General features: G+C 41.1%; 1 protein-coding gene across 1 annotated transcript in view; it reads left to right on the forward strand.

Annotated features, from left to right (window-relative positions):
- The window catches only part of LOC121166327 (protein transport protein Sec31A-like), a 69,796-nt gene that overhangs the window by 12,321 nt on the left and 44,059 nt on the right, over nt 1-13,416 (forward strand). Inside the window, exons 4-10 of the mRNA XM_040995473.1 lie at nt 549-747; nt 4,132-4,227; nt 5,330-5,470; nt 7,691-7,833; nt 10,149-10,248; nt 12,582-12,743; nt 12,938-13,090. Coding sequence (XP_040851407.1) covers nt 549-747; nt 4,132-4,227; nt 5,330-5,470; nt 7,691-7,833; nt 10,149-10,248; nt 12,582-12,743; nt 12,938-13,090 — 994 coding nt within the window. The remainder of the gene's footprint in view (nt 1-548; nt 748-4,131; nt 4,228-5,329; nt 5,471-7,690; nt 7,834-10,148; nt 10,249-12,581; nt 12,744-12,937; nt 13,091-13,416) is intronic.

Consider the following 13,416-nt stretch of genomic DNA (forward strand, 5'->3'; position numbering starts at 1 on the left):
ATGGGAGCTCCAGATAGCCTGGGTGTGTCTAGTGAAAACCCTTCCTTGTCAGATTCCCCAACCTTTGTGGTTCTTCTCAAGGCCGTTCCAGAACCTTCTATTGGTTACCTGTGTAGACACTTGTCATAGTAGACATACTTTTAGTGTTGCTTTTCTGTTAGAAAACATTTTTTTTTTTTTTAAATTTCACTTCCTTGAAGTACCTCTGCTGTATAATAGAGTACTTGCTAGTGACTGCTTATGTAGTCAGAATTTTTTTATTTTGCAAGATGATCACCTTAGCTAGGGCCTCAGAATTCTCAGTAGGAAGAGTTCTCTAGTCCTGTCTTTTGAAGTATACTTTGCTATAGTACACTACCTCTACATTTTTTTCCCTCTGTAAATTAAAAATAAAAATGCCATTTCACTAAACTTGTACACAATTACCAGATGGAAAAACAGTGTTTGGAGTATTTATGAAAACACAAAAATTCAGCATATAATTTCAAATTCTTTTCAACATTTCTTCAATTTCAACAATATGTTGTTTTGCTCATTTTGTCCTAAAGGTACCACAAGTTAATTTGGGGGCCTCATAAGATGGATTCCAAAGGAGAAGTCTCTGGAGTTTTGATTGCAGGTGGTGAAAATGGAAATATTATTCTTTATGATCCTTCTAAAATTATAGCTGGAGACAAGGACGTTGTGATTGCCCAGAATGACAAGCACACTGGCCCAGTGAGAGCCCTGGATGTGAACACTTTCCAGGTTAGCCATTTCTGCGTCTCTTCATGGTCCTCAGTGTCTGTGCTGTTCAGTTGAGATAAGTGCATGTATCTGTTTTGGCTCAGTCATGGATTTGAAAGCTACAAAATACATGCCTGGACAGGTTGGTGAGTGAGTACATTTGTTTAGTTAGTTGGTGGGTTGAGAGTTAGGATAAGAGTGAAAATTACTGACTCTATGAAGGAACCAGGCTAATGGATTTATTTCTAGAAGTCTATCTGACTGGACTTTTTAAAAACATTAGAGTCCTATGAGATGGAAATCTAGTTTTTATGTGTGTATGATATATCTTTTTTTTTTTTTTAAGAAGCTTGTTTTACTTGAAAGTCACTGAGAGACAGAAACAGATCTTCCATCCTTTGATTCACTTCCTAAATGGTCACAAAAGCCAGTGCTGGGCCAGTCCAAAAGTGGGAACCAGGAGCTTCTGTTAGGCTTCCCATGTGGATACAGGGACCCAAGACTTTGGGCCATTCTCTGCTGCCTTCCCAGGCCATTAGCAAGGAGCTGGGTTGGAAGTAGAGCAGCTGAGACTTGAACTGACGCCATATGGGATGTGGTACATGGCCACCAGAAATCTATACCTTTAAAATTTAAAATCTATACCTTTAAAAATTTGTTGTAGGTTAGCATTAAGGTACTGCTATTTTGTCTGGGGTAATTCACTGTTTATTAATTAAGAACTTTAAAAAAATAGAATAATTGATCATTAGTAATTAAATTTAAAATACTTTGAAGTTTTTTTTAGTGTAATACAAATTTAGTAATTAGTAAAGATCCTATTGTTGCCTTTTTAAAATATCATTAAGTATTAGTTGCATAAATGCATAGGTTAATAAAGATGTTGAGTTAATAAGATTCTGAATTTGTTGGACCCGGCATGATGGCCTAGCAGTTAAAGTCCTCACCTTAAATGTACCAGGTTTCCATATGGATGCTGGTTCTAATTCTGGCAGCTTCACTTCCCATCCAGCTCCCTGCTTGTGGCCTGGACAGCCACAAAGCCTTGGGACCCTGCACCCACGGGGGAGACCCAGAGGAAGTTTCTAGATCCTGGCTTTGGATTGACTCAGCTCCAGCCATTGCGGTAGCTTGGGGAGTGAATCATCGGACGGAAAATCTTCCTCTCTATCTCTCCTCCTCTCTGTATATCTGACATTGCAATAAAAGTAAAATAAATCTTTAAAAAGATTGTTTAAAAAACAGATTCTGAATTTGTTAAAAAGATTTATTTATTTATTATTATTTATATTTGAAAGGCAGAGATCTTCCATCCCCAAATGACTGCAACGGCTGGAGTTAGGCTGATCCAAAACAATTATCCAGGCACTTATTCCGAGTCTCCCATGTGGATGCAAGGACCCAAGCTCTTGGAGCATCTTCTGCTCCTTCCCCAGGCCCATTAGCAGGGAGCTGGATTGGAAGTAGAGCAGCTGGAACTCAAACTCACGCCTGTAGGAGATAGTGGCTTTACATGTTATGCCATAGTGCTGGTCCACATTCACGTCTAGGTTAATAGCAACCAGAATAGTTGATAACATATTAAGAATACTTTAAATAGTTCTTTTTTTTTTTTTCATTATTATTACAACTATAAATTTAGGGCATAGAAATTGAGCCTTGGGCCTTGTGCAGTGGCTCAATGACTAAATCCTCACTCTGCAAGTATCAGGATCCCATATGGATGCCGGTTTGTGTCCTGGCTGTTCCACTTCCTATCCAGCTCCCTGCTTATGGTCTGGGAAAGTGCTGGGCCTAAATCCTTGGGATCCTGCAACTGTGTGTGAAACCTGGAAGAAACACCTGGCTTCTGGCTTCAGATCAGCCTAGTTTCAGCCCTTGGTTTTTTTAGGGAGTGAACCAGCGAATGGATGATCTTTTCTGTCTGTACTCTCTGTAAATCTGATCTGGCTTTGCAAAAAAATAAAAAGTAAAAATAAAAGAAATAGAGCCTAAGTTCACTTAATTGCTTACTGTTTAGATAGTGAATTCCTAGTCAATTATATGAAGCATTTGTTGGTTTTTGGTGAGTGTTTTGTATTATAGTAGCTACTACCATAAATTTCTTGTGGTGATGGTGGTGTCTTATGCCACTTGACTAGAGAACTTACGAGCATAATAGAGAGTCAAAGTAAATATTTGAAACTCATTTTTTTGTGTTTTATATCGTAGTTTTAGGGTCCTTTTTTGCCCTGAAGATGCGGAACAGAGATTATAAAATTATTGCCACTTTGAATATTTTGCATGTAAATGAACTAGAAAAATGTGAGAATTTAAGGCAGGGTTCCACTAGTCCTCAAGTAGCCTGGTTCTGGAAGCTGACCTAAAGATATCCTAAGGACCATGTTATGCTTTTAGCATTCAGCTGTTTCTGAAAACAGTTGATAGTGACCTCTTTGTCTTTCAGAATAAGATTTCCTTGTGGGGCTGGTGCAGTGGTATGACAGGCTAATACTACGCTTGCAGCTCTGGTATCCACAAGGGCTCCAAAAGCGTCCTGATTGTTCCACTTCTGATCCAGCTCCCTGCTTATGGCCTAAGAAAAGAGCAGAGAATGGCCCAAGGCCTTGGGCAGTTATGCCCACAATGGAGATCTGAAGGAAGCTCCTGACTCCCAGCTTGGGATCCGCCCAGCTCTGGCTCTTGTGACCATTTGCGGGAATGAACCAGCAGATGAGAGATTTCTTTTTCTCTCTTTCAAGAAAAAATAAAACTTTTTAAAAAATAGATTTGTTTTTCCTATATATTGCTGCAAAGCTACAAATGATAATCCCTGCAGGGTTAGATGGTTTTAAAATCAGTCCATGTAATTGTTTGTGTGATGTCTTACATTAGAATTGGTTTTGATAATTTGTGTATTTTATTTGAAAGAGTTACACAAAGAAGGCAATACAGTGATCCTCTTCCATTTGCTGATCCAATCCCCAAATAGGTATAACAACCAAAGCTGGACCTGGGTAAGCCAGGAGCTTCATCTGGGTCTCCCACATAGGTAACAGGGGACAACACACTTGGGTCGTCTCCTCCTGCTTGCTGCATGGGAGGTGGAGCAGCTAGGATAGGAGTAAGCGCATATATGGGACGTTGGCATCACGGGTGATGGCAGAACTCTCATTATGCCACAATTGACATTCACCCCTCCACATGCACATACTTTATTTTTAGTTAAATAATTTTAGAATCTGTTTCTCTAAAAATCTAATTAAAATATGAAGGTATATTGCATACAGTCTTATAAGAATATGTTTTTGCTTTCTTAATTGATGAGAAAAATCAGATGTGCTAAAATTTACATTCTCCTAGCTGTTGCCTGAGTTATTCTGAGGTATCAAGTCTTACTTAGTTATGAATAATTTCTTATTGCAGACGAATCTTGTTGCCTCTGGTGCTAATGAGTCTGAAATCTACATTTGGGATCTCAACAATTTTGCAGCTCCAATGACTCCAGGAGCCAAAACACAGGTATTGTATTAATTGTGACCAATGTAATAAAAAAAAAACTGTTTCTGTTTTTAATTTTTTTGCACAAATCTTTGCTTAAATGTCATTGTACTAATACATTTCTTCAGAGTTTCAGTGAGGCCTTCAATGGTAAACATCTAGCACCTACTGCATTATTAGGTACTGTTCATTTTACTAGACATACAGTAGTAACAGGGAGACAAATACTCTAGGTTTTCTTAGATATAGTGTAATTTTTTTGTGTGTGATTGTTGCTCCACTGTCTCTGCTAGCTGAACTTGCAACCTTAATTTAAAAAAGAAAAAACAAAGCCACTCAATTTTTTGTTGTGCATTTCTTGTAAGTTGGGTAAAGTTAATCCCTCCTTGTTCTTTCTTTACATAAAGACACCCAGTATGACCACTTTAACTGGCCCTAACAGTAAGAGCAATTTCTTTCTTTTTTTTTATTTTTTAAAGATTTATTTATTTTTATTATAAAGTCAGATATACAGAGAGGAGGAGAGACAGAGAGGAAGATCCTCTGTCCGATGACTCACTCCTCAAGTGACCACAATGGCCAGTGCTGCACCGATCCGAAGCCAGGAACCAGGAACCTCTTCCGGGTCTCCCACGTGGGTACAGGGTCCCAGGGCTTTGGGCTGTCTTCGACTGCCTTCCTAGGCCACAAGCAGGGAGCTGGATGGGAAGTGGAGCTGCCGGGACTAGAAGCGGCATCCACGTGGGATCCTGGTACTTTCAAGGCGAGGACTTTAGCTGCTAGGCCATCCCGCCGGGCCCAGTAAGAGTAATTTCTTAATGATAACATTTGGCCTAACATTTTTATTGTAGTCAAGGTCATAATTTTTGTTTTTCCCAGATATCTGTGTCATTCGCCAGAGTCTACTTTGTGGCTGTGCTTTTTCTTGGAGTCACTGCAAAAGAAGCAGTACTTGATTTACAGCAGAGCTCAATAAATGCTTGTTGTGTGAGACAATATTAAACAAAATAAACTTGAAGTGGCATATTGTGCTAACAGCAGTGTTAATTTAACCAAAGGTTTCTGTGTTACAGTTGAATTTTGCTCTCATTGAGAAATGGCTCGTAATAGTTTATTCTTCTAGCCCCCAGAAGATGTCAGCTGCACTGCATGGAACAGACAAGTTCAGCATATTTTAGCATCAGCCAGTCCCAGTGGCCGGGCGACAGTATGGGATCTTAGGAAAAATGAACCGATCATCAAAGTCAGTGACCATAGTAACAGGGTGAGTAAGCCTGTAATGTGTGATGTTGCATTTCTACAAGAGTTGTTCCAGTATTGTTAGAGTTGGCAGGAAAGAAAATTCTGTAAGATCAAATCTTGTGTTTTATTGATCAGTCATATTGGAAAGAATCTTTTTATCTCCCTTAGGGAAAATGATAAGATTACCAGTAAGTCATGTTGTGTACCATTCAGAATAAGAGAGAGGTTGATTCAGCAAATAGTTTATTCCATAGTAGGCTGATTATTTTGCAAAATTTTGTAACAATTTTTAGTTCATTAGCTTTTCCTGGAATGTGCAGACTTGACCTTTCCAGAACCCTGGCTTATCTCTTGGGTTCTGTTGGAGGGAGCTAATGTCACTGCGCTTTGCCCTGGGTACCCTGCTGTAAGGCACTTGAAATTCAGCCTTACGGAGTCCTTCCATTTTTATGTTTCAGTGCTGTGAAGTAATTTAGACAAAATATAGACCTTCTGTTTCTTTTAAAGATTTATTTATTTTTATTACAAAGTCAGATATACAGAGAGAAGGAGAGACAGAGAGGAAGATCATCCGTCCAATGATTCACTCCCCAAGTGAGCGCAACGGCCTGTGCTGTGCTGATCTGGAGCCAGGAACCAGGAACTTCCTCCAAGTCTCCCACGCAGGTGCAGGGTCCCAAAGCCCTGGGCCGTCCTCGACTGCTTTCCCAGGCCACAAGTGGAACTGCCAGGATTAGAACTGGTGTCCATATGGGATTCCAGCGTGTGCAAGGCAAGAACTTTAGCTGCTGGGCTGCTGTGCTGGGCTCAGTGTATTGTTGTTTAAGTGAATCAGTTTTAAAGCAAATGTTTCAGTGGAATTAAATATGCAGTAAGAATTTTGTTCATTTTTTGAAACAGTGGGATCTGTACTTCCAGATAATTTTCAGTAATAATGTCAATTGATCCTATATGAAAATTTAATTAGTAGTTGTTACTTAAAACATTTTTGTTGGTTTTCCTGATAAAATAGGGAAAAAAATATGAAGCTTTTTTGTTTTTAAAATATTTTTGTCATTATTTTTTAGAAGGCTAAAAGAATTGAGGAGCAGGAGAGGGGAATCTTTCATGCAAATGGCACCAATGACCAGAGTAGGCCACGACCAGAAGCTTCTTCTGGGTCTCTACATGGGTGCCAGGGACCCAAGGACTCAGGCTATCCTTCTCTGTTTTCCCAGACCATTGGCTGGGAGCTTAATCTGAAGTGGAGCAGCTGGGACAAGAATAGGCACTCCTTTGGAATGCCAGAGTTGCAGGCAAACAGAGGTACACTATGGTGCTGGCCCCTCTGGTTCTGTTTTTACAGAAAGATTTGTTATTTGTAAGATGGAGTGACAGAGAGGGAGAGAAAGGCACAGAGATCTTCCATTTGCTGACTCATTCTTAGATGGCAGAGATACCTATTTCCAGGTCAGGCTGAAGCCAAGGACCCAGAACTCTGTATTGGTCTCCCACATATTTGGGCCATCTTCTGTGCCTTCCTAGGAACATTAGCAGGGATTGCAATTGGAAACGAGCCAGTGGGAACTCAAACTAGCGCTCTGATACAGGATGCCTGCATTGCAAGCAGTCATTTAACCTGCAGTAACATAGTTAGGATTTTGACAGTGAGATGTTTGATAAAAATCATTATGGCCCATAATGATTTTGTACATGTGAAATAGCTAGGTGAATGGAAAACTTCAAAACATTTTGACTCTTAAGATTACTGTTTTGGGCCCTGCGATGTGGCCTGGCAGCTAAAGTTCTTGCCTTGAACGCACTGGGATCCCATATGGGCGCCGGTCCTAATCCTGGCAGCTCCACTTCCCATTAGCTCCCTGCTTGTGGCCTGGGAAAGCAGTTGAGGACAGCCCAAAGACTTGGGACCCTGCACCCGTGTGGGAGACCTGGAAGTTCCTGGATCCTTGCTCCAGATCGGCGCAGCGCCATCCGTTGTGGGTACTTGGGGAGTGAATCATTGGACGGAAGATCTTCCTCTCTGTCTCTCCTCCTCTCTGTATATCTGACTTTATAATAAAAATAAATAAATCTTTTGAAAAGATTGCTGTTCAAAACAATTTACTAACATTTAATAGTTTTGTTTTTAAAAACTAAACCTAAACATTTTTATTGTTGTTTCAATAGAAGCAATCCCAGACTTCCTGTTTTGTTTCTCATAAAGTAAAGTGATTGATAAAATATGAGCTCTAACTGTCTGCAGATGCATTGCTCCGGGTTGGCGTGGCACCCTGAGATTGCTACTCAGATGGTCCTTGCCTCTGAGGATGACAGGCTACCTGTGATCCAGATGTGGGATCTGCGATTCGCCTCCTCTCCACTTCGCGTCCTGGAAAACCATGCCAGGTATCATATTGCTGTTCCAAGAAACTTGATTGTTTTCCTAAAGCATTTTTAAGTTGTCAGGTAATTTTTTGAAATTATGAATCTGTTTGGTCTCTAACTGGTAAAAGGTACTGTACATGTTTTGTTTTTAAAGTTAAAAATGTATTTCCTTAAAGGTAGGGAGAAGGGGAGGCAAGTTGGAGGAAAGAAAAAGAGAGACAGGGAAAAATAGCTCCCATCTACTGGTTGAGTCCACAGATCCCCAGATGGTTGGGACTGGGCTTAGTCCGGGAACTAGGAACTCAAGCCGGGCTGCCATGCAGGTGTCAGAATCCAGAGGTTTGAACCATTGCCACTGGCTGTAAGGGTCTGCATTAGCAAGAGGCTGGATCAGGAGCCAGAGCCTGGTGTTGAACCCTGACACTCCAGTGTGTGATATGGGCATCCTCAGTAGTGGCTTGTCCACAAGACCAAAGGTGGGTCCCTGTTTAAACAATAGTCATCTTGTTTTCTATACCAAGAGTTGGCAGCTAAATCATATTGTAGCATGTATCCTTTGTTGAAAGATTTTCTACTACTTGTTTTAAGTATAATTAGCAGATCAGAATTCTGATTTGTTATAGAACCTAGGGACAACCCTTGAAATTTATTAAGCAGTGTGATTTTTTGTTAGTATCTATCATTCTTAATCAGAACAAGTCTTCTGTAACATTTGGTGCCAGAAAGCATTTTAACTTTATTTCTAAGTTTTCATTCTAATTTAAAAGCATATACTTTTGAGATAAGTATATGGTTCCTTCTGTTCTGAGGGTTCACTCCCCCCCTTCGGATATTAAGTTTATTTGAGAGTTTATTTGAGAGAGAGGGAGAGACATTCATTTCACAGGTGGCCGCAGCATGGAGTCAGGAGCTTCTTCACGGTCTCCCACATAGGTGGCAGGGCTCAGACACCTTGGGCCATGTTCCACAGCTTTCCCAGAGTTAGCAGAGAGCTGGATCAGGAGTGGAATAATTGGAAATTGAATTGGCACCCATATGGCACCAGGTGGCAGCCTTCCCCACTTATGCTACAATGCTGACTTGTTTTCAGTTTTAATAAATGTGCAGGATGGAGATTTTTCTCATGTTAGTTTCAGATTTACGGAATTGAATTAGTTAATGGGCACAGTTCTTCTCGCTGATAATTGGGTATCCCAGGAATATAGGCATATGTATTTAGGAGAATAAAACTTTTTTTTTCTTATTCTTTTGTAAGATTTATTTATTTGAAAGGTAAAGCTAGAGAAAGGAGGAGAGAGCGAGCTTCCATCCTCTCTCCTAAGTGATTGTGGCAGTTGTGGTTGTGTCAGACCAGTACCAGGGACCTGGAATGCCATCTAGGTCTCCTATATAGGTGGAGGGGCCAAGTTACACAGATCATGTTGTTAGGTAATTTTTATTTTTTGTTCTTAACTTTCACATGGTCATAATCTTTTTTTTTAAGATTTATTTTGTTTTTATTGGGAAGTCAGATATACAGAAAGGAAGATCTTCCATCCCATGATTCACTCCCCAAGTGACCACAACGGCCAGTGCTGCGCCAGTCCGAAGCTGGGAACCAGGAACCTCTTCTGGGTCTCCTACGTGGGTGCAGGGTCCCAAGGCTTTGGGCCGTCCTTGACTGCTTTCCCAGGCCACAGGCAGGAAGCTGGATGGGAAGTGGGGCTGCCGAGATTAGAACCGGTGCCCATATGGGATCCTGGTGCGTTCAAGGCGAGGACCTTTAAGCCACTAGGCCACGGTGCTGGGCCCCACATGGTCATAATCTAACTGTATCTATATATTTATCATGTGGAAGGTAAGAAAGACATAGTACACATCATGTTGAAATTCTGTATTATTTATGTATTTTAAAGATTTGTTTTATTATACAGAGAGGAGGAGAGACAGAGAAGGTCTTCCATCCTTTGGTTCATTCCCCAAATGGTCACAAAGGCTGGAGCTGAGCCAATTTGAAGCCAGGAGCCAGGAGTCTCCTCCTTGGGTGGCGGCAGAGTCCCAATGCTTTGAGTCATCCTCCGTTGCTTTCCCAGGCCATCAGTAGAGTGCAGGATGGAAAATAGAACAGTTGGAACATGAACCAGCACCCGTTTGGGATCCCGGCGTTATAGGACAGAGGATTAGCAAGGTGCACCACCGTATTGGCCCAAACATTCTGTATCCTTGCAATGATCAAAGAATGTGTACATTACCAAATTGTTTTGTGGAAAATTGAGATAATAACTTTTACATTGAAATAATATGAGATTTGACTTTTCAAAATTAATGATGTCTTGCTTCCTTTGTTTTTTTCATAGGGGAATTTTGGCAATTGCTTGGAGCATGGCTGATCCTGAATTGTTACTGAGCTGTGGAAAGGATGCTAAGATTCTCTGCTCCAACCCAAACACAGGAGAGGTATGGGCAGGAAATGTTTCCTAACCTTATACCCCTTGTATATTTCATTTTTTTTTAAAAGATTTCTTTTTATTATTTTTTATTGGAAAGGCGGATATACAGAGAGGAGAGACAGAGAGGAAGATCTTCAGTCCGAGGATTCACTCCCCAAGTGAGCGCAACGGCCGATACTATGCTGAGCCAAAGCCAGGAGACTCTTCCCAGTTTCCCACGGGGGGGAGGGGGTGGGTTGCAGGGTCCCAGGGCTTTGGGCCGTCCTCTGCTGCCGGGATAGAACCAGCGCCCATATGGGATCCCGGGCATGCAAGGCAAGGACCTTAACCACTTGCGCCACCGTGCCAGGCCCTATATTTCATTTTTATGTGACTTGTAAGAGTTGAAAATTTACCATATGGATCTTTTTTAAAAAACAATTAATTGAGATGCAGGAAAAGAGAAATCTCCCATGTGTTGGTTTTCTCCTGATAAGGCCAAAACAGCTGTGGCTGGGCCAAGAGTCGAAGCTGAGAGTTGAGAACCTAATCCAGGCCTCTCACAATGAGTGGCAGGAAGTCAGTTACTAGAACCTTCTCTACTGTTAACCCTGGGGCTGCTTTTACAGGATTGCTGCAGTCAGGAGTTTGAGTCAGATATCTCTAATATGGATGGGTAATTGTATCTTTTTTTAAATTTACTTATTTGAAAGGCAGATATAGGAGACAGAGAGGAAAGGGGAGAGAGAGAAATCTTCCATTTGCTGGTTCACTTCTCAAATTAGCAACTGGGGAGGGACCAAATCCACAGCCAGGAATCATGAACTCTGGCTCTCCTGTGTGGTAGCAGGGGCGTGAGCAGGGAGTTGGGTGGGAAGCATAGCAGATAGGACTTGAACCCATTACTCCGGTGTGGGTTGCCTGATCTCATGCAGCAAGTTAGCCTGCTCATGTCCCCAGGACACAGCCATCTTAATCACTAGGCTGAATGCCCACCTCTAGAGAGGTTCTTTTTGCATTGTTATAGTTAATAACATGTTTTAAGTACATGTGATGGGTAAGTGTGAAATGTTAATCCAACAAATTTCTTCAGGAGTATTATATAAACCTGGCTGTTTTAACCAGAAAAACAGTTGTTAAAAATAGTACATGGATATGAATAATCACCATTTTCTATAAAATAAATCAGAAATACTTAGATTGATTTATTTCACAAATGGGGCAATGAGTATGTTGTTGAGTTCTTTAAGATTTTAATTTTGGGGGGGCTGGCAAGGTAACCTGGTGGCTAAAGTCCTTACCTTGCACATGCTAGGATCCCATATGGGCACTGGTTCTGATCCTGGCGGCCCTGCTTCCCATCCAGCTGTCTGCTTTTAACCTGGGAAAACAGTTGAGGATAGCCCAAAGCCTTGGGACCCTGCACCTGTGTGGGAGACCAGGAAGAGACCCCTGGTTCCTGGCTTTGGATCGGCTCAGTTCTGGCCGTTGTGGTGACTTGGGAAATCAGTCAACAGACAGAAGATCTTCCTCCCTGTCTATCCTCTCTGTGTATTGATTTTTCTTGTGATTGATTTTACTTTTTTTTTTTTTTTTAATTTTTATCCTCTCTTGACTTAAAGCCAGATTTCTCAGTGAGTTCCTCCGTGTTGAGATTGACTTTATGGGTTGGTGTTGCGGCTTGTAGTATAAACAGCCTGTGGAACCTGCATCCCAAATGCATACCAGTTTGTGTCTGGGCTGCTACACTTCCAATCCAGCTTCCTGACAATGGCATGGGAAAAACAGCAGGAGATGGCCCAACTGCTTGGGACCCTGCTGTCCGCTGGGGAGACTCGGATGGAATTTCTGGCTTCAGGTTTTCTCCTAGCTCAGACTCAGCTGTTGCAGCCATCCTGGGGGTGAAGTAGCTGGTGGAAGGTCTCTAACACTGACAATCAAAGTAAGATTGATTTTAAAATTGGACTTTCAGGTAACCTAAATAATGGATATTTTGATGTTATCAGGCAAAAAGGAAAGAATTATTCTTTTAGAGGTTAGTAACTTGACTATCACGTTTTCTGGTTTTTCAAATGCATTCACTATTGCCAGTTCAATATAAGTGGAAAAGCTTGAGTGTTTTAAGATGCGCTAGTTTCAGTCTGGTTGAAAGTTCAAGTAGCATTCTTATGATCATCAAAGACTACATAATGGGTCATTCTTACACTTAAAAAAAAAGCTTGCTATGGTGTTTTTCTTGAATACAGATATTTTCTAGAAGAAAATGCTCATGTTAGTTGTAGTGGTTGGCCGCATTAGTGCTTTGGTGTTAAAAGGACTGCATCCTTTCCTGACTTCTGTTTTGTTATTTTTGTGGCCTAGGTGTTATATGAACTTCCCACCAATACACAGTGGTGCTTTGACATTCAGTGGTGTCCCCGCAATCCTGCTGTCTTATCAGCCGCCTCGTTTGATGGACGTATCAGTGTTTACTCTATCATGGGAGGAAGCACAGATACTTTGAGGCAGAAACAAGTTGACAAGGTAATAGAAGTGTTAAGAGCTTTATATTGTAATGCATGAAAGAATTACATTGTTATTTTGAACATTTTTTACTGATCAGTAATGTGGATTTCCTGGACAATTAAGTTAAAAAATTTATTGAAAAAATGCACACAGTTTGTTACGAATTTTCACTTTCTTTTCTTCCTTCCTTCCTTTCCTTCTTTTTTTTTTAGCTGTCGTCATCTTTTGGGAATCTGGATCCTTTTGGCACAGGACAGCCGCTCCCCCCGTTACAGATTCCCCAGCAGAGCACCCAGCACAGCATAGTGTTACCTCTGAAGAAGCCTCCCAAGTGGATCCGAAGGCCTGTCGGGGCTTCTTTTTCTGTAGGTGGATTTTATTTTCATGTTCCCCAGGCAGAATGTTACTGTAGTATGATCAGAGTGAGCCCGCTTGAACTTGGGGTGTGATTGTGGACTTCTCATCACAGCGTTCAGAATGATTTCTCAGAAAAAGTAGGACGTACATTTTTTTTTTTCAGATTTTGGTTTTATGTAGTCTAAGACTTGCCTCTCTTTTTTTCAAAAAGGATGCATTTATTTGAAAGACAGTAAGAAAAATTTTTAACAATACTTCATTCTCCAAATGCCCTTAACAACTGTTGCTGAGCCAGGCTGAAGCCAGGAGCAAGCAAGGTCATCCAAGTCTCCTA

The sequence above is a fragment of the Ochotona curzoniae genome, unplaced genomic scaffold, assembly GCF_017591425.1.
Source record: "Ochotona curzoniae isolate NIBS_2020 unplaced genomic scaffold, NIBS_Ocur_1.0 patch124, whole genome shotgun sequence".
NCBI lineage: Eukaryota > Metazoa > Chordata > Mammalia > Lagomorpha > Ochotonidae > Ochotona > Ochotona curzoniae.